The 21,002-nt window shown below is 46.4% G+C and overlaps 1 protein-coding gene across 6 annotated transcripts in view; it reads right to left on the reverse strand.

Moving 5' to 3' along the window:
- The window catches only part of kansl1l (KAT8 regulatory NSL complex subunit 1-like), a 149,413-nt gene that overhangs the window by 4,120 nt on the left and 124,291 nt on the right, over window positions 1–21,002 (reverse strand). For 4 of the 6 annotated variants that reach the window (XM_072484074.1, XM_072484057.1, XM_072484049.1 and 1 more), the window contains 3 exons: window positions 16,639–16,690; window positions 12,540–12,655; window positions 2,079–2,247 (listed from right to left, as the gene is read on the reverse strand). In XM_072484074.1, coding sequence (XP_072340175.1) covers window positions 2,079–2,247; window positions 12,540–12,655; window positions 16,639–16,690 — 337 coding nt within the window. The remainder of the gene's footprint in view (window positions 1–2,078; window positions 2,248–12,539; window positions 12,656–16,638; window positions 16,691–21,002) is intronic. The other 2 variants (XM_072484084.1, XM_072484093.1) reach the window with 1 other exon arrangement.

Here is a 21,002-nt window from a genome sequence, read left to right on the forward strand (position 1 = left end):
AGTTGACTCAGATACACCAGTGAAACATCACGTCCCTTTCCTTTTGTTTAATTCAAAAAGATGCAATGCTTGGAGATTTTGGGCAGAATTTAATTAAATGGGAACAAAGTCCCATAGCGAGCGCATTCAGCCATGTGTTTCCCAGCGCTCGCAGCCCTGAGAAATACAATGCTATAAAACAGCACTTGCAGTAGATAGGGGGCCTCAGCGGGTAATGCACAGCTGAGGCAACACATACTTTGTGCACTGAGGAGCTCCGGTTGCTGGAACTCCTCAGCATAGCGAGAGAGCAGGACCCCATTTTTAAATGGCATCCCGATCTCTGGAGCCTCTGAAATGACCTCCACCCCCAGCCCTAATGCACTATGGGAGGGTCACAGGGCCCCACTCCCAACACCGCATATGGTACCCCCAGCTGGATCGCCACTGCACAAAAAAAGATCTCGCGAGGTGTTGCAAGCCGGGTAGATCCCAGGAGCGGGGTCTCCCAGCTCCTGTCGGCCACACTGCACTGCGGTGAGTTGCGTTTCGGGCGCAGCATGGCCTGTTAGCTTCTAGAAAGCATAAGTGAGACACTTTGCAAGCCCAACTGATAATCTTAAATTGGCTGTAAGTGCAATTCCTAGCATACGTAGGATTGTTCAGTGAGTGATGTCCAGTCATGGAATCACATTTAATGTTGGACACTATGGAGTTTTACAAGCATGGGTTGGTTGCATATGGTCAATAAAAGCAAATTACTGCGTATGCTGGAATCTGAAACCAAAAAGAAAATGCTGGAAAATCTCAGCAGGTCTGGCAGCATCCGTAGGGAGAGAAAAGTCATTCTCACTCCACATTATAAATATTTCCCACTTTCTCGGTATTATAGCTTTGACAAACGGTCATCTGAACTCGAAACGTTAGTTCTTTTCTCTCCCTACAGATGCTGCCAGACCTGTTGAGATTTTCCAGCATTTTCTTTTTGGTTGCATATGGTCAATATACTGCCTGTTGCAAACAGCTGAAAAGATTTGCTGTTAGATATGATCCACTAGTCATTGAGACATATGGGGCTGGATTCTCTCAACCCGGGTCGGGCCAGAGAATCCCTGCGACAGGGCCACACCGCCGCCGCCCCCCCCCCCCCCCCCCCCCCCGACAAGAGAAGGCTCCAATGCGGCCTGGCCCCGAGTCGGGGCCCACCAATCGGCGGTCCGGCATCTCTGTCTCCCGGCCTCTTTTCCTACGTGCCGGCCCCTGTACTCCTGCGCCATGTTGAGTTGGGGCCGGCGCATTGAAGGGGGCCACCGCGCATTGGCGCCGGTGCCACTGCGCATGCGCGGATCCAGCAGCGCACAGTTCGCGCCGGGATCGGCAGCTGCAGCGGTGTGAACCGCTCTAGCGCCGTGCTGGCCCCCTGTAGGGGCCAGAATTACTCCTGGCAGCGGCCAGTTCACGCCATCGTAAAACGCGATGCCGTTTACGACGGCGTGGACACTCTGCCGCGGGATGGGAGAATCCCGCCCCTGACCAACATACCTGGCATCATACCAGCACTAAAAATCATATAGCCCATTACTCATGTGTGGGGTAGACAAAACACCTTTTTGGTTTAATTATAAACAGAAAATTCTGGATAAACTTAGCAGGGCTTGCAACGTCTGGAGAGAGAAACAGTTAACGTTAACAGCTTTTCAGATATTGGCCACAAATCAACTCAAAAGTGAAGAGCACAATTAGTGTATGGAATAGGGCAAGAGGTAGTTTCATGCAACAGAATGCCTCTAGCTTAGATGTGATGAACAGCAGCACATGGGGTGTTACAGAGAGAATGCGGGTGTTGCGGAGAGAATGAGGATAGCAGCTGTAACTGAAGACCTGGTCGCCAGAAAAATCATACATATTAAAGGGACATTGAAAAATGCGTAGTTCAAGAGTCCTTGCAAACACAAATATCCAAGAAAAACAAGGAAGTGGCTCCACAGTTCAAATGATATACAACACCACAAAAGATCACATTAACAGAGGGGAACGTATTTAACTGGCCTATTGGTAACTATCATTCTTCACTGACGATTTAATTACAATTTATCTACCTTTGCATTGGCCTCTCCCTCCAGAAGGAAATCCTGAGTTTCTTCACTTTGTGCCATCTCGGAAACACAGCACCCTGAGCTAGAATAGTTCAGCTGGTTTTCATTTTCTGGAGAAGCTGGAAGGTGAGGATTCAAATGCTCATCATTATTCTTACTGAAGGATGACAACCTAAAGGAAAATACCAGATTGATAAGCTAAATGGCTATGAAGCACGTTTTCTATATTTACCCGTTTATTTCAAAATCAGAAGGAAAGTCTGGCAGAGTACTTTCCATGAAATAATACAACTGGGGATGCAGTTAATAAAGTTAAGAACATGTATCTGGAGATTTTCGAAGACACAAAAATAACGGCATTTTAAGTAATGTAATTGAAGTGTAACCTATCAATATCTCGTGTGAATGGAACGGTGGTAAATGGATTTTAATGTAAACAAATTGGACAGCATGCACTTTGGAGCTAAAAGTAGGTCAAGCCCAGTATTTTCTAAATGGTGAAAAAATAGAAATGTATTCTTTCATGGGATGTGGACATCATTCACTGGCAAGGCCAATATCTTCTGCCCAGCCCCAATTGTCCTTGAACGGAGTGGTTTGCTAGGCCATTTCAGAGGGCTGTTAAGAACCAACCACTTGCTAGACTCTGGAGTCACGTGCAAGTCAAACCAGGCAAGTATTGTCGATCCTGGTTTATCAATCATTAAAATGTCATGAATTGGCACAGGAAATAACCAAAAGGTTAATGAATATTGGGCTTTATATTTCTAGGATTAAACTATAGGGTCATGCTTCAGTTATACAAAAACGCTGGTTAGGCCATAGCGGGAATGTTGCAAGCGGGAATCACACATTAGGAAGGGCACATTGGCTTTGGAGTGCAGACCTTCCAGAATGATAGCTGAATACACAGGTTACATTAAAAGGAGAAATTACAAACTATGGTTGCATTCCATGGATTTTCGAAGGTTAATGGGTGATTTGATCCAATATTTTAGAGGAACAGCTAGATGGATAGGGAGAAACTATGGGTGGAATTCTCTGGCCTAGCCGCGTGTTTCTTGGCGGCGGGAGGTGATGCAGCATTCACTGGGGGCGGGATTCTATGCTCCCGCCGCTGTCAATGGGAATTCCCATTGAAGCCACCATATGCCATCCGGAAACCCGCGGGCAGGAGTCCGCTGCCACTGGGACCAGAAAATCCTGCCACCTGTGAATGGCTGGCGAATTCTGACCCGTGTATGCTTTTTGGGAAGTATTGGATTGGGAGCATAACTCTACACATTAGAGCCTGACCTTTCAGGAGTCAAATTAGAAATACTTCTGCAGGCAAAGAATGGTAGAATTTTGGAACATTCTTCTGCAAATTGCTATTTTTTTGTTATATATTCATTCATGGGATATGGGTGTTGCTGGCTAAGTCATAACTACCCTGGAGGTGGTGATTGTGCGCTGCCTTCTCAAACTGCTGCTGTCCATGTGCTGTAGGAACATCCACAGTGGAGGTAGGAAAAGAGTTCCAGGATTTTCACGAAGCAACAATGAAGGAACCTTGACATAGTTCCAAGTCAGAATGGTGTGTGGTGGTGGGGAATTTGTAGGTGGCGGTGTTCCCACGCATCTGCTGCCCTTGTCCTAGGTGGAGAGGTTGTGGGTTTGGAAAGTGCTGTCGAAGGAATCTTGGGGAGTTGCTGCAGTGCATCTTGTAGATTGTACATACTGTTTGTTTCCATTGTGCATCGATGGTGTTTCCATTGTGCATCGATGGTGAAGGGGTGAATATTTAAGGTGGTGGATGGGGTGCCAATCACACGGGCTGCTTTGTCCTGGATGGTGACGAGCTTGAGTGTTGTTGGAGCTGAACCCATCCAGGCAAGTGGAGAGTATTCCATCACGCTCCTGACTTGTGCCTTGTAGATGGTGGAAAGTCTTTGGGGAGTCAGGAGGTGCGTTACACTCCAAATAATTCCCAGCCTCTGACCTGCTCTTGTAGCCACAATATTTATTTATATTATCTTTTAAATATCAATTTAGAGTACCCAATTATTTTTTTTCCAATTAAGGGGCTATTTAGCATGGCCCATCCACCTAATCTGCACATCTTTGGGTTGTGGGGCAAGACCCACGCAGACACGGGGAGAATGTGCAAACTCGACATGGACAGTGACCCGGGGCCGGGATCGAACCCGGGTCCTCGGCACCATGAGGCAGCAGTGCTAACCACTACGCCATCGTGCCGCCCAGTAGCCACAGTATTTATATGGCCGGTTCAGTTCAGTTTCTAGTCAATGGTATCCCCCAGGATTTTGATAGTGGGGGATTCAGCAATGGTAATGCCATTGAATCTCAAGGTGGCCAATCCACCTAACCTGCACATCTTTGGGTTGTGGGGGTGAAACCCATGCAGACAGTGACTCAGGGCTGGGATCGAAACCAGGTCCTCAGTGCCGTAGGCAGCAGTGCTAACCACTGCACCACCGTGCCACCCATATTATAGATCTTGTTATAAATAAACAATAATCGTGTTTAAGCTTACAAACCTGGTGACTGTAATTAGTGGACAGCTAAGGGTCAAAAACATGGAGATTTTTGTAAGAATTATTGGTTAATTCATTTGTGTTGTGACTCTGGGCACGTGGGACTGGAATTGACCACATGCTATCCCAGGGTATCATAACAAGCTGCAATATTTAATTAAGGAAACTAGCTAAAACTGGTCTTTGCTGTACCTAGGCTCAGCTAGTCTCTTAAGAACATATAAATTCTGACATAGAAAACAGGAGTGGGAGGCCACCATTTGACCCTTCGAGCCTGCTCCGCCATCCATTATGATCATGGCTGATCATTTAACTCAATAGCCTAATCCAACTTTCCCCTCACTGGAGTGAGAGAGTTTTGAGAGTTTAGGGAGTTATGTGAGAACTACGTGAGAATTCACTGCCCGGCTTGGTGGTGGAGGCAAAGACCCTAAACTCTTTGGTACTTGGATCTGCACCTTCAGTGCTTTAGCTACAGTGCTTTGGATCAGTGCAGGAAGGTGGCATTAGAAAGAGCACAGTGGTGTCCTCGGGCTGATATTGACAAGATGGGCTGAATGGCCTCCTCATGTACTGTTACCGTTCTATGGTTCTATGGGAGGGAGTTATGTGAGGAGAGGAGGGAGGTACTCCGCTTTTTCTAACTTTTCCACCCAGTAGGAATTGGTTCTTACTCTACTACAGGGGATGGAGCGAGTTGTCTGGTGAGTATCTGTTGTGTACCGGGAAGTGGTCAAGGTATTTTCTATTCCCAAGGTTTAAAATAGTACAGGAATTTATGATAAGATTAATAAACACAAACGACATATACAATCCTAACTGAGTCAATCTCTCCTCATGTCAGTACCGTCATCCCAGGAATCAGGTCTGGTAACATCCTTCCTCAGATAAGGAAACCATAACAGCACACAATGTGCCAAGGTGTGGTCTCACCAAGGCCCTGTGTAATTGCAGAAAGACATCCATGCCCCTGTACACAAATCCTTTCGCTATGAAGACAAACATACCATTTTCCTTCTTCACTGCCTGTACACCTGCATGGTTACTTTCAGTGACTGATGGACAAGGACACCCAGGTCTCGTTGCACATTCCCGATTCTCAATTTATAGCCATTCAGCATTCAAATAATAATGTGCCTTCCTGAATTTGCTACCAAAGTGGATAACCTCACATTTATTGACGTTATACTTCAGCCATACATCTGTCCACGCAATCAACTTGTCCAAAACACACTGAAGGATTTCTGCATCCTTCTCAAAGCTCACCCTCCCACCCAATGTGTCATCTGCAAATTTGGAAATATTATCTTTAGTTCCCTCATCTAAATCATTAATATACATTGTGAATAGCTGGGGTCCTAGAACTGATCCCTGTGATATCCCACTAGTCACTGGTGGCCACTTGGGAAAAAGATCTGTTTATTCCTACTAAATCGCAGAAGGTGTAACACCTGCCCCTTTACCTCTTCCATGCTTAACATCCCAGGCCCAAAACACTCATTCCAGGTTAAGTAGCGTTTCACTTGCATCTCTTCCAATTTGGTCTACTGCATTCGCTGCTCCCAATGTGGTCTCTATATCGGAGAGACCAAACGCAGACTGGGTGATCGCTTTGCTGAGCATCTTCGGTCTATGCGCATTCAGGACCCTGACCTTCCCGTTGCTTGCCATTTTAACAAAATACCCTGCTCCCATGCCCACATGTCTGTTTTTGGCCTGCTGCGATGTACCAGTGAAGCTCAACGCAAACTGGAGGAACAAATCTCATCTTCCGGTTAGGCACGCTACAGCCTCTCGGCCTGAACATTGAATTCAATAACTTCAGATGATCAGCTCTATCCACCTCGACCCATTTGTTTTCATCCCATTTCATTTTAACTGTCTTTTACAATTTCTTTCTTCTTAATATATATTTAACCCCCCCCCCCCCCCGCAATCCTATCCACCTTTCCTTTACCTTTCTCCTCTTTGCATCCCTTTTCCCCTCTCCCCACATCTACAGTTCATCCCCTGATGTTAGTTTCTCTGCTGTTTGGCCTTTCACATCATTTGTTCTCTCTGGGGACCGCCATTAGCACTCTTTTCCCTTGGTTTCTGTAGCTATTAGCACCACGTTTCCCTGGGTTTGTGTGGCTATGACTCATCTTTCATTCTCACTCCACAGTATAAATATTTCCCACTTTCTCTGTCTGTTAGCTTTGACAAAGAATCATCGGACTCGAAACGTTAGCTCTTTTCTCTCCCTACAGATGCTGCCAGACCTGCAGAGATTTTCCAGCATTTTTTCTTTCGTTTCAGATTCCAGCATCCGCAGTAATTTGCTTTTATCCAGTGTTTATTCCTACTCTTTGTTTCCTGTCTGCCAACCACTTTTCCATCCATCTCAATACACTATCCCCAATCCCATGTGCTTTAATTAAAAAAATATATAAGGCATTTATAAACAAACATCCAATAGAACCACAATCAAGATCAAAAAGATAACCTACAGATAACATCGTAACTCAATGAGTAACCAACTGCAGCCCGCTCTCCCTACCATAGCCCCCACCCTCTTTGCCTCCACCTTTTCTTGTTAATCCTAAACCCTCTCTCCCTGCTGACTTAACTGTCCTGGAAGAAGTCAATGAACGGTTTCCATCTCCGGGCGAACCCTTCCATTTTTATTTAAAAAAATATATATTTTATTAAAGTTTTCAAGCACAATTTTTCCACCTTTCAAATCAACAAAAAAGATAACACAATAACGTTTAAATAACATAATTTAAATAAAATAGTGATATAACAAAGTAACAAAAAAATAGTGCTCCCCTCCCCCCTCCACCCCAACCAGAACAAAACAGGTTGCGCCCCCCCCACCCCCCCCCCCCTGGGCTGCTGCTGCTGACGATCTATTTTCCCTTAACGTTCCGCGAGATAGTCAAGGAACGGTTGCCACCGCCTGGAGAACCCCTGAACCGATCCTCTCAATTCAAACTTCATCCGTTCCAGTTTTATGAACCCTGCCATATCGTTTGTCCAGGCCTCCACGCCGGGGGGGGGGGGGGGGGGGGGTTCGCTTCCTTCCACATGAGTAAGATCCTTCGCCGGGCTACCAGGGACGCAAAGGCCAGAATATCGGCCTCTTTCGCCTCCTGCACTCCCGGCTCATCCACTACCCCAAATATAGCTAACCCCCAACCTGGCTTGACCCGGACCTTCACCACCTTTGAAATCACTCTTGCCACTCCCCTCCAGTACTCATCCAGTGCCGGACACGACCAAAACATGTGTGTGTGGTTCGCCGGGCTTCCCAAGCACCTCCCGCACCTGTCCTCCACCCCGAAGAACCTGCTCAGCCTCGCTCCCGTCATGTGTGCTCTGTGTAGAAACTTGAATTGTATCAGGCTAAGCCTGGCACACGAGGAAGAGGAATTTACCCTACTTAGGGCATCAGCCCACAGACCCTCCTCAATCTCCTCCCCCAGCTCTTCTTCCCATTTTCCCTTCAGCTCCTCTACCAGCGCCTCCCCCTCCTCTCCTGATATATTTCGGACACTTTGCCCTCCCCGACCCATACCCCTGAAATCACTCTATCCTGGATCCCCCGTGTCGGGAGCAGCGGAAATTCCCTCACCTGTTGCCTCGTAAACGCCCTCACTTGCATGTATCTAAAGATATTCCCCGGGGGCAACTCATACTTTTCCTCCAGCGCTCCCAAGCTCGCAAACGTCCCGTCAATAAACAAATCTCCCAATCTCCTAATTCCTGCCCGATGCCAGCTCTGGAACCCTCCGTCCATCCTTCCTGGGACAAACCTATGGTTGTTCCTGATCGGGGACCACACCGAAGCACCTGTCACACCCCTATGTCGCCTCCATTGCCCCCAGATCCTTAAGGTTGCCGCCACCACTGGGTTTGTGGCATACCTTTTCGGAGAGAGTGGTAGCGGCACCGTCACCAGCACCTTTAGGCTCGTTCCTTTACAGGACGCCATCTCCAGCCTCATCCACTTGCGAACCATCGCCACATTGGCGGCCCAGTAATAATCGTCCAGATTCAGCAACGCCAGTCCCCCTCTGTCCCTGCTGCGCTGCAGGAACCCCCTCCTTACCCTCGGGGTCTTCCCTGCCCACACGAAACTCACAACACTCCTATCTATTTTCTTAAAAAAGGCCTTAGTGATCAAAATGGGGAGACATTGAAACACAAAAAGAAACCTTGGGAGGACCATCATCTTGACCGCCTGCACTCTGCCCGCCAATGAGAGCGGCAGCATATCCCACCTCTTGAAATCCTCCTCCATCTGCTCCACCAGCCGCGTCAGATTGAGTTTGTGTAAAGTTCCCCAGCTCCTGGCTACCTGAATCCCCAAATATCGGAAGCTCCTTTCAGTTCTCCTCAATGGCAGGTCGTCTATCCCTCTTCCCTGATCCCCGGGGTGTACTACGAAAAGCTCACTCTTCCCCATATTCAGCCTATATCCCGAGAAATCTCCAAACTCCCTCAATATGTGCATAACCTCTGTCATCCCCTCCATTGGCCCTCTCGAGGCAAATTTAACTTTCTCCAACCTGAGGAAATCTGCGAGGTCGCTCACCCATACCCCTGGTTTCGGAGGCTTCACCCCAACAGGGTCCATCTCTGGGCTACCAGAGAGGCAAAGGCCAGAACGTCGGCCTCTCTCACCCCCTGGACTCCCGGGTTTTCCAACACTCCAAACTGCCAATTCTGGATTTGGAACCACCTTCAACCCCCACTGCGCTCCCATGAACTAGCCCACCCAGCTAGCCTTCTACCCTCACTGATTCCCCTCCCACCGCATGCTCACCTCGCAACAGTGCAACAATTAAAAAAAAAAACATTTTTTTTTTCAAAATCCCAACAGTCTAAAAGGTGCACTCACCCTCTCATTGCCTCAAAACATCTCGGGAGAAGAGTTCCCCAATCACAAACAGAACAAAATATACAAGAATTAGCAAAGAACCAGAAACAAAAGGGAAACCACAGTCATCTCCATACCCCTCCTCCACAGTTCACTGTCCCCTTTCACCTGCCAGTCCATCGTCCCTCATAAATTCCATCTGGTGTTCCAAAATTGTGCTCTTTATTATTAAAGGTCACCCAGAGGCGGACTGGGTACAGCATCCCAAACCCCTCCCCCTTTTTAAAAGAGGGCAGCCTTCACACAATTCAACCCGGCCCTCCTCTTCGCCAGATCTGGGCCCAGGCCCTGATACACTCTCGCAGCCCACTCTCCTCGCTCATCTCAAGATCTTCTCCTTATTTAGGAACTGGTGAAGACACACTACCATTGCCCTCAGCAGCTTGTCTGCCTGCAGCCTCCTCATTAGCCCCTATGCACACAGTCGACATCCAGGTGTCGGCCAAAGATCCCCTCTCCCATCAGCTTTTCCAGCCACGTACGTGGCAGCGTCCACTCCCTCAATGCTTTCAGGTATCCCTACAATTCTCAAGTTCTGCCTCCAGGATCGGTTCTCAAGGTCCTCTACCTTCACGTGCAGCCGCTTCTGGGTATCTCACAGTACTCCCAGCTTGGCCGCCAGCGAAGCCAACTGCTCCTCGTGCTCCCCCACCGCGTCCTTCACTTTCCGGATGGCCTGGCGCTGGGACTCTAGCCTCTGCTCCACTCAGTCAATTCCAGGCTTCAACAGCTCTGCAGCCTAGGCTAGATCCTCATGGGCCTCTCGCCTCTGCTGACTGAACATCATTTAAGAAGTCCACCTGTTGGTCCATCGACTATTGGGTAGGCAGCGCAGGCCCTGCACCATCCGCCATCTTAAGTTGTGGCGCATAAAGATTCTCCTGCTCCAGCTGCTTCTTTCTTCTTGACCCACTTCTGGTCTGTGGATCCATCCACCAGTGGAGTCAGACGTCCCTCTGGTAAGCCCTATATCTTTTTCCGCCATACATCCACCCTCCAAACGTGGTAAAGGTACAAAGCAAACAGCCTCGAGTGGGAGCTACCAAATGTATGACCATTCACACCATGCCGCCACCTGTACGCTTTAATTTTAAATGCTAATCTGTTATGTGGGACCTTGGCTCACAGTGCCTCATGTATGCCCAGTTTTGAGCTCCTAGGTCTGGTTGAAATCAATATCATTTACAACACCATGGTGGGTATCCTCAATGTGAAGACAGGACTTTTTTTGACAAGGACTATGTGGGGTCACTCCTATCAAAACTATCATGGGCAGATGCATCTGCAACAGGTGGATTGGTGAGGACGAAGTCAAGTAACTTTTTCCCTCTTGTTGGTCCCTACATCAACTGCTGCAGACCGAGTCTAGCAGCTATGCCCTTTAGGTCTCAGCCAGCCCTGTCTGTGGTGGTGTTGCTGAGCCACTGTAAGTAGTGGACATTGAAGTCCACAACCCAGAGTACATTCTATGCCCTTGCCATCCTCACACCCCCAGTGCTTTGTCCAAGTAACGCTCAACATAAGAGGCTAACTGAATCATCAATTGGGGGGGGGGGGGCATGACATCCAGAATCAATGTTGAAAACTCTCAGGGCTACTCCCTCCCAACTGTATACCACTATGGTCCTCTGGTGGGTGTATCCTGTTGGTAGAACAGGACGTACCTTGGAATGGTGACAGTGGCGCCTGGAACATTTGTCTGCAAGGTATGATTCAGTGACTACGACTATATTAGGCTGTTGCTTGGCTAGTCTGTGATACAGCTCTCCCACCTTTGGCACAAGCTCTAGTATGTTAGAAAGGAGGACTTTGTAGGGTCAATAGGGTTGGGTGTGTTGTCATTTCTGGTGGCTAGGTCAATGGCGGGTCATCCATCCAGTTTCCAGATTTATTAATTGGATTTAAATTCCACCTTTCGCCGTGATGGAGTTTGAACCTGTGGCCCAGGAGCAAATTGATCATCAGTGGGGTTCTGTTGGCTTCTCCAAAGTGTTTTGACAGTCAATGATTATCTAACACCCAGATTAATGCAGGATCATAAAATAATCCTATTCCATAAACTATAACCTCGGTCAGTTCAAAACTGACCAAGATGGAATTAAAGCTAACTGCACATGTGTGTTAGATCTGCAATTATCAGTCTGACTCTTGCAAGTTCTCATTCCTCAGCTCTGCCATTGTGATCACAGAAATTTCAAACCAACATTTATGGCACAGCATGGCTGCCTCACAGCTCCAGGGACCTGGATTCAATTCCGACCTTGGGTGGACTGTGTGGAGTTTGCACATTCTCGCCATGCCTGCTTGGGTTTCCTCCCGGTGCCCTGGTTTCCTCCCACAGTCTAAAGATGTGCAGGTTAGGTGGATTGGCCGTGCTTAATTTTGTCTTAGTGTCCAAAGATGTGCAGGTTAGGTTACGGAGATAGGGTGGGGGAGTGGGCCTAGGTTGAGTGCTCTTTCGGAGAGTCAGTACAGACTCAAAAGGCTGAATGGCCTCCTTCTGCTATGTGCAGGTTCTATGATTCTAAAAAGTTTCATCTCCTGTTGTCCTTCACAGTTTGGTGGCATGTGATTTCAAGGACACAAGAGTGTGGTTGGGTACCAAGGGCTGTCACAGTGAGAGGCAGCCATCACATGCTGGTCCATTAGCGACTTACAAAGGAGTACTGGCAAATGAATTACATGAGGAGTGGCTAGGTCAGTGAGGTGATCGGTGCCTACGAAGCCACATAACAGGAATTAACTGCTTCAGGAGATGAAGAAGTTGAACAAAGATTGTTTGAAGAACTGGTACAAACTTAGAAAGAAATGCATTGTGAGGGCAGATAAAGGGAATATAGTCAAAGAACTATACCAATTTGGGTACTTCCATATTCCTTGCCCAATGTACCAATACAGTATTTCTCAGTATTATTTTGTAAGTAATTAAATTTGTTAAATTACAAATGTTTACATCAGAGAGAGAAAGAAAATAGATATATCATTTTGGATCAGTACACTTGCCTGTTGCCACCCTTTCGATGACATCTGCTTTGTTCCCATAGGAACCACCTTGCCTGCTCCCTTTTTTCATGGTTTTTATGCCGCAAGGCAAATGCTTCATCGGAAAGGTCTTCTAGCTGTGAGCAAAGTAGACAGTGACCAACAGAAATTAGTATCTTGACTAATTAAAATAAATGCTGTTGAAAAGTTTCGACAAATATTGCGCTGAGAAAAAATATGAATGCAAGAAAACAAAGCCATAACAGGCAAGTATAAACAGAGCGCTGGCAGCAAAAAAGGCTAAAAAGTACATTGAGGCAGGAATAGCCGATGTCCTTAATACTACGACCTCACCATTTTTCCTTATTTCTTGCCTATGAGGTAACCCAAATTGACAAAGTTCCCACCTCCCTCTAACTGCTGGGTTTCCATGGCAACTGGGGAGGCATAGCACACTGGCATTGTCACTGGACTAATAATCCAGAGGCCCAGAGTCTGTGGACTGGGGTTTGAATCCCACCATGGCAGGTGGTTGAATTTAAACTCCGTAAAAATATCTAATGATGACCATGAAACCATTGTCGATTGCTCAGATGGGTACCCTTCCTTGCCGTCTGGCATAAAAATGAATCCAGACCTTCAGCAATGAGGTGGACTCTTAAATGGCCTAGCAAACACTCAGTTGTATCCAACCGCTATAGAGAAAACAAGAATGAATGAAACTACCTAGCCACCAGAAACTTAAATGGCAAAGTCGATCCTGCAAAGTCCTCCTTCCTAACATCTGGGTTCTGGGATCGGGGGGGGGGGGGGGGGGGGGGGGGGGGAGCGCTTGCTCCAAAATTGAGAGAGTTCTTTCAAAGACATAATACTCGAGGAATCATACCGTACAGATATAGTGTCCCAAACACAATCCCCCCACTCTACCATTACCACCAAGCCAGGGGATCAATCCTGGTTCAATGAAGAGTGCAGGAGGACATGCCAGGACCAACACCAGGCATACCTTAAAAAATAGGGTGTCAACTTGGTGAAACTACAATACAGGACTACTGCGTGCCAAACAGTACAAGTAACAAGTAATTGACAGAGCTAAGAATTCCACAAACAACGGATCAGACCTAAGCTCTAGAGTCAGGGCATATCAAGTAATGAATGGTCATGGACAATTAAACAACTAATTGGAGGAGGAGACTCCACAAATACCCAACCCTCAATGATGGAGGAGCTCAGCACATCAGTGGAAAGGCTGATGCATTCACAACAGTCTTCAGCCAGAAGTGCAGAGTAGATGATAATTGGCCAGGTTATGTCTTGTACACAAGAAAAAGGACATATCCATATCTGCCAATTACTGACCCAGCAATCTACTCTCTATCAGTAAAATGTTGAAAAGGGTCTTTAACAATGCCATCAAGTGGCACTTACTCAACAATAACCTGCTCACTGATGCTAGGTTTGGATTCCACCAGAGTCACTCAGCTCCTGACCTCATTACAGCCTTAGTTTAAACATAGACAAAGAGTTGAATTTCACACGAGGCGAGAGTGGCTGCCCTTGACACCAAGGCAGCATTTGACCAAGTTAGACATCAAAGAGCCCTATAAAACTGGAGTCAATGAGAATAAGGGGAAAACCCGCCACTGGTTCAAGTCACACAGAGTGCAAAGGAAGATGGCTGTGGTGATTGGATGTTTATCATCTCAGTTCCAGGACATCACTGCAGGAGTTCCTTAGGATAGTGTCCTAGGTCCAAACATCTTCAGATGCTTCACCTTTCTTCCATTAGGTCAGAAGTTTGGGTGTTCGTTGATGAATACACAAGTTAAGTAGCATTCACGACTCCAAATACTGAAGTAGTCCTTGTCCATATGCAGTAAGACCAGGACAACATTCGTGCTTGGGCTGATAAGTGGCAAGTTACATTCACGCTATACAAGTGCCAGGAGTTATGTCCAGGTGAGGAGGAGTGAGCTGATGTTCTTTTTATTCAGCTCCTTCGCTGATGACTGCACAATGTTCAGCAACATTCAGGACTCCTCCGATATTGAAGTAGTTAATGTCCAAATGCAGCAATACCTGAACATTCTACAGGTTTGGGATGACAAGTGGCAGGGCTGATAAATGGCAAGTAACATTCGTGCCATACAAGTGCCAAGCAATGACCATCTCCAACAAAACGATCTGACCATCACGTCTTGACATTCGATGGCATTACCATCGCTGAAATCCCCACAAACAACATCCTGAGGATCATCACTGACCAGAAAGAGAACTGGACTAGCCATGTGAGTACTGTGGTTACAAGGGAACCAGGGACCTGGGTGACAGTCTGTATGGAGTTGCACTTTCTCTCAGTGACTGCGTGGGTTTCCTCCGGGTGCTCCGGATTCCTCCCCCAGTCCAATTGAACCCCCTAAAACTATTGCATTCCCATACCTTCTACTGACCACCCCCTCCAACAGTATCCAAAGCAGTATATATGTTTTGCAGGGGAATGACAAATAGTCTCCACTTGCCTGGATGATTGCAGCTCCAACTATACTGAAGAAGCTCGACACCATCCAGGACAAAGCAGCTTGATTGGTACTCCTTCTACAAACATTCAATCCCTCCACCACTGATGAACAGTGGCTGCAGTGTGCACCATTTACAAGATGCACTGCAGGAACTCACCAAAACTCCTTAGGCAGAACCTTCCAAACCCACAACCATTACCATATAGAAGGACCAAGCAGCAGCTACCCAAGAATACCACCACGTGCATGTCCCTCTCCAAGTCACTCACCATCCTGACTTGCAAATGTATTGCCGTTCCTGGAACTCTCTCCAACAGCACGGTGGGTGCACCTACACCTCAGGGACTGCAGCGGTTCAAGAAAGCAGCTCACCACCATCCTCTCCAGGACAACTGGGGATGGGCAATAAATGCTGTCCTAGCCAGGAATGCCCACAAGCCATAAATTAACTTTTTAAAAAAAACTGCATTGTGGTGGAGTCTTGATAAATGTTTTGGAGTGTGGCGTGTCTTCACGGTAGATTCTGCACAAAAGTAACGTCTTAGCTTCTGCACTGAAAGACTTTGGAAAAAAAAAAAGAGACGCGATGTGCAGAGCAAGGAACAAGGCAGCGGGTACACCTTTTTCTGAAACGCTCTTCCAGAAGAGGAATGACCTCCACGGTGTGGCCTTCACCAACAAAAATGAGCTTGTCTGGTGCCAACTCCCCCTCAAGTGAATGCTGTATGACTGTCCAGCTTACCCGAAGGAATCAGCTTGCCATTGACATTAGCATATACTTTCCTACCCGTGAGGAAACAGATGAGACGAAGAAAGTCTCATCTTCTCACTTGTCATCTACATTAACATTGAGCAATCCCTAGCCAGAGACCCAGCAGGTGATAAATTGATCCTCATTGGGAAGGATGTGATTTTCTGGAAGTGTGCGATTGGCAAGGGGGTAGGGTAAGCAAACTTCAACGGAATCTTTGTCCGACTGAAACATCTAGATCATGACCTTATCATAACCAATACCCTATTCCACCATTAAGATGAACACAGGCATCACACGTGGCCAAAACACTGGCATTTGGTTCAATTTCCTCGTTGGGAAGGATGCAAATTTCTGGAAGCGCGTGATTGGCAAGGAAGGAGTAGGGAAAGCAAACTTCAACTGACTCTTCCATAAAAATGGTAGCAAGACATGCATACAGCATGGGGATGTACTTTCCCTTGTTAAAAAGCCCCAAGTCCATTGGGTGGGGGGGGGGGGCGTAGTAATGGGGGATTTAATATTGAAGCAAAAAGTTCTGAACAAAGGTCTATGGACAACTGATCAGTCTAGGATTGTAGAGGTAGTAAATCAGCTATTTTTAAAATGTCGGTGAATGCGGTGAGCATAACATATCTATTACCAATGCAATAATATATCAAGTGAGAGCTGTGAGCTGGAACGAACAATTAGGGGCATCCCAGTACAAAATGATGGGAACTGCAATTGATTTCAACCAATTTGACAGTGCTACTTCAGCATTCGTGTCTGCATGATTAATATGAGGCGACACCAGTTAAAGCAGATTGCCCATCGTTATTGAAACATTTTCAGGAGAATTCAAACATACCAGTTTCCCTTGTATATGTCCCTTCAGTGGCTTGATGGCCACAATTCGCCAGCTGTTGATACAAGAAAAAGCAGAAGCAGATATAATCAACAAATAATTGAACTGTCCAGCAGAGAAGCTGCCATTTAGTCATATGTACCAGTGCCAGCTATTTATTAAATTAGTTCCACACCCTGCCCTTTCCGCATAGCCCTGTAAACATTCCCCTTTCAAATTTTTATTCAATTCCTTGTTGAAAATTATTGTTGAATCTGCATCCGTCACCTTTTCGGCAGCGCACTCCAGAACATTACAACTTGCTGCGTAAAATATGTCTCCCCAACTCACCTTTGGTTCATTCACTAATTATCATAAATTTGTGTTCACGGGATACTGACCCACATGCTAGTGTAACGTTTCTCCCAATCCACTCTAAACGCAATCATAAAAGCTTATAATTGTGATCATTAATTCCTCTCAACTTTTGTTACACAAAGTAACATCAAATTGAACTTTCTAACACAATAACATCAAAATGATTAGACATGGACCCTAATTTTCATTGTTACTAGCAGCAGATTGTAGTAAGTGTGGTCTAGACTCCTACTCCAGCACAGTACTGAGGGACGGCTGCACTGTAGCAGATGTTGCCATTTGGCTGAAACAGTAAACTGAAACCCTGGGCTGGATTCTCCGATTTGAAGAATAAGTGCTGAGGCCGGTTTTACCCCAGAAGAAATGACACAAACGCTGCACCGATCCTCCTTCTGGTGGGTGGGCTAGCAGCCACGCAGCGTAAAGACTTCGACTTTACCTGTGGATATGGCCAGAGAATTGCCGGGTCCATGGTCGCTCATGCGCACGGCGACCGCCATGCAACATGGCGCCAGCCGCATGCGGACCTGGCCTGCCACATACACTCCCCCAGTAACCCCCTCGCCATCCCGGGACCACCCCCCACCAGTGCCCCTAGCCACTGCCAAAGCCCCACCGCCCGGCTGTGGCAGCACTGGACTCAGTCCGCAGCCTCCACGCCAGGTTAACGAAAACAAAAAAGGATACGTGTTCCACACCGTAGGGAACTAGGCCCATTGGGGGAGGGCGTCAGATGATATCCTGAGGCCGTCCATACGGCGTGGAGTATTGCAAAAGCAGTGTCGCCCCTGATTTTGGCGCAAATGGGGATTCCCCAGCTGACCAAAGAATCCCGCCCCATCTCCAATCTCAGATAAAAGATCCCATAAATGAAGGACAGCAGACTTCTCTGATGTTCTGGCTAATATTTATTTTTAAGCAACATTTAAACGGCTGCCGCATTTCCTACATCATGATGATGTCTATAACTCATTGTACTCAGTACTTCATTGGTTGTAAACTGCTTTGAGCAACCAAAGATCCCGAAAGGTGGTGTTTAAATGCAAGATTCCTTTATTGTACTTGGGTTAATCTGGACATTTAATCATTGATATAAAAACTGTATTGTTTATTGTGCGCACAAGCAGAAGCAAATCCGCCAAACTTGTAGTTCTAAAGTTCAAGTTCTCAATTTGATCTTTTTGTGAAAAACAAGTTGGGTTAGTTTGTGGTCATCATATACACAAGTATATGTGTATTTCCTACACACATGGATGGTTATGATATATTATTTGAAAAAAAGCTCAAAACCACATGCAAATCAAATCTTGCTGTCATCTTGGAAAAAGTCACTTGGGAACAAGGTTCTTTTTGGAAAGGTACGCTGCTGTTTTGTCAGATGATTCTCCTCCACACCATTCTACATAATACCATGCTATGAACTATACCTTTCTCTGATCAGAGGTATAACACCCAGATTTGGAGCAAAGCAATGAGAACATACCACTTATATATTAAAGGGTGGCATAGGTTAGCACTGCTGCCTCACAGCTCCAAGGACCCAGGTTTAATTCTGGCCTTGGGTGACTGTGTGGAGTTTGCACTTTCTCCGCGTGACTTTCCTCCAGTTTTCTCCCACAGTCTAAAGATGTGGTTAAGTGGATTGGTCATGCTAAATTGTCCCTCAATATCCAAAGATGTGCAGGTCAGGTGGGGTTAAAGGGAGAGTGGGCCTAGGTAGGATGCTCTTTCAGAGGGTTGGTGCAGACTCGATGAACCAAATGGCTTCATTCTGCACTGTAGGAATTCTATGATTCTAAAGGTTGCTTGTACTCCAGGAGCTTTGCATTGTACCAGACTAGAGTGTGAATTGAGAGTGGGACAAAGTTCTTTTATAGTTATGGAGAATGAGAAAGATCCACAGTAGGTAATCACCACTTAATTAACATCATGCTAAATTGTGAGGAGGATGTAAGGAAGCTTCAAGGTGATTTAGTAAAGTTGAGTGAGTGGGAAAACCATTGGCAGAGGTAGTAAAGCGTGGGTATATATTAAGTTATACACTTAATATAATGCAGCACGGGAGCATAGTGATTAGCACCATTGCTTCACAGCTCCAGGGTCCCAGGTTCAATTCCGGCTTGGGTCACTGTCTGTGCGGAGTCTGCACGTCCTCCCCGTGTGTGTGTGGGTTTCCTCCGGGTGCTCCGGTTTCCTCCCACAGTCCAAAGATGTGCAGGTTAGGTGGATTGGCCATGATAAATTGCCCTTAGTGTCCAAAATTGCCCTTAGCGTTGGGTGGGGTTACTGGGTTATGGGGATAGGGTGGAGGTGTTGACCTTGGGTAGGGTGCTCTTTCCAAGAGCCAGTGCTGACCCGATGGGCCGAATGGCCTCCTTCTGCACTGTAAATTCTATGAAAACACTTTGGTGTGCAAAACAGAAAGGAAGAGTTTTATTTAAATTGTGATATGTTGGGAAGTGTGGATGTACAAAGGGATCTGGGTGTCCTTGTACACTAATCAATGAAAGTGGAGAGGCCGGTGCAGCAAGCAATTAAGAAGGCAAATGGTATGTTGGCCTTTACTGCAAGGGGGTTTGAGTTCAGAAGTAAAGATGTCTTACTGCAGTTATGCAGGGCCTTGGTGAGACCACACCTGGAGTATTGCGTGCAGTTTTGGCGACCCAACCTGAGAAAGGATATACTTGTCATAAAGGGAGTGCAGCAGAGATTCATTGGCTGATACCGGGTTGGTGGGGTCCTATGAGAAGAGACTGTTCAACTGGCCTTTATTCACTAGTATGTAGAAGAATGAGAGGAGATCGGATTGAAATGTATAAAATTGGAACAGGATTGGACAGACTCGATGCAGGGAGGTGTTTTCCCTGGTTGGGAAATGTAGAGCCGGAGTCACAGTCTCAGGATAAGGGGTAGGCCATTTAGGACTCAGTTGAGGAAAACTTTCTTCACTCAAAGAGTAGTGAACCTGTGGAATTCTCCACAGCAGAAGGCTGTGGAGGCCAAGACACTGAACACATTCAAACTGAAATGTTAATAGTTTCTCTCTCCATAGATTCGGCCAGGTTGACTGGATATGTCTAATGAGGAAGTGCAGAGCACAGCAAGAGGCCATTACTGAATGGAAAAAGATAGATTTAAAAAATATTTTAACGTCATCAAGGGGTATGGGGAGAAAGTCGGAATATGGCATTGAGATTGAAGATCAGCCATGATCATATTGAATGGCGGAGCAGGTCTGAAGGACCAAAAGACTTACTCCTGCTCCTAGTTTCTATGCAGACTGCAGAGGTTAAGCAGGCTCAAGATTTTATGATGATTGTATGAACTCTGACGGAGGACATCTTCGTCCTGACTCAGCCGGCCAGTATTCCCAAGATATTTCTGAAATGGTGAGTTTCCCATCTCAGTTTGAACTGGAGTAGCAGCTTTGGCAGAACCCAATTGTGAACATCACAAAAATCCGCTTTGCAGTGAACAAGACTGGTGTCATTCCAATTTTGCTGAGTTGCTGTGAGTTTGGAAAGGTTGTTACCTCTTGGCAATCAATCAACACTAAAGAAACATCAGAAACTTCAAAAAACAAAATCATTGCAGAACTGCTGCTTAATAAAAAGGCCGGTCCTGAACTTGTTTCTTTAACTGTTGCCTACAAAACTCACTGACTTACAAAAAAGAGCAAAGAACAATTTCCATTTATATAGTGCCTGATGCCTCAATAGGTCCCAAAGCACTGTTGGCTGACAAAGATCACCAAACCGAAATGTTTATAGTCTCTCTCTCGCCCTAGATTCTGCCAGGTCGACTGGATATGTCCAGCATCCACATATCCAGCATAACATGTTTTTGGTGGTGTTAGTCATCTACTAACTCACAGTGGAACCGGCTTAAATGAGGAAGTGCAGAGCACAGCAAGAGGACATTTCTGAATGTGCCAACAGGACAGTACAACATGAAATTAATCTGAAATTTCTCTGAATGATTAGCGGATAAAGGCACCACCCAGTATAGCA

Source organism: Scyliorhinus torazame, chromosome 2 (assembly GCF_047496885.1).
Source record: "Scyliorhinus torazame isolate Kashiwa2021f chromosome 2, sScyTor2.1, whole genome shotgun sequence".
Classification (NCBI taxonomy): Eukaryota; Metazoa; Chordata; class Chondrichthyes; order Carcharhiniformes; family Scyliorhinidae; genus Scyliorhinus; species Scyliorhinus torazame.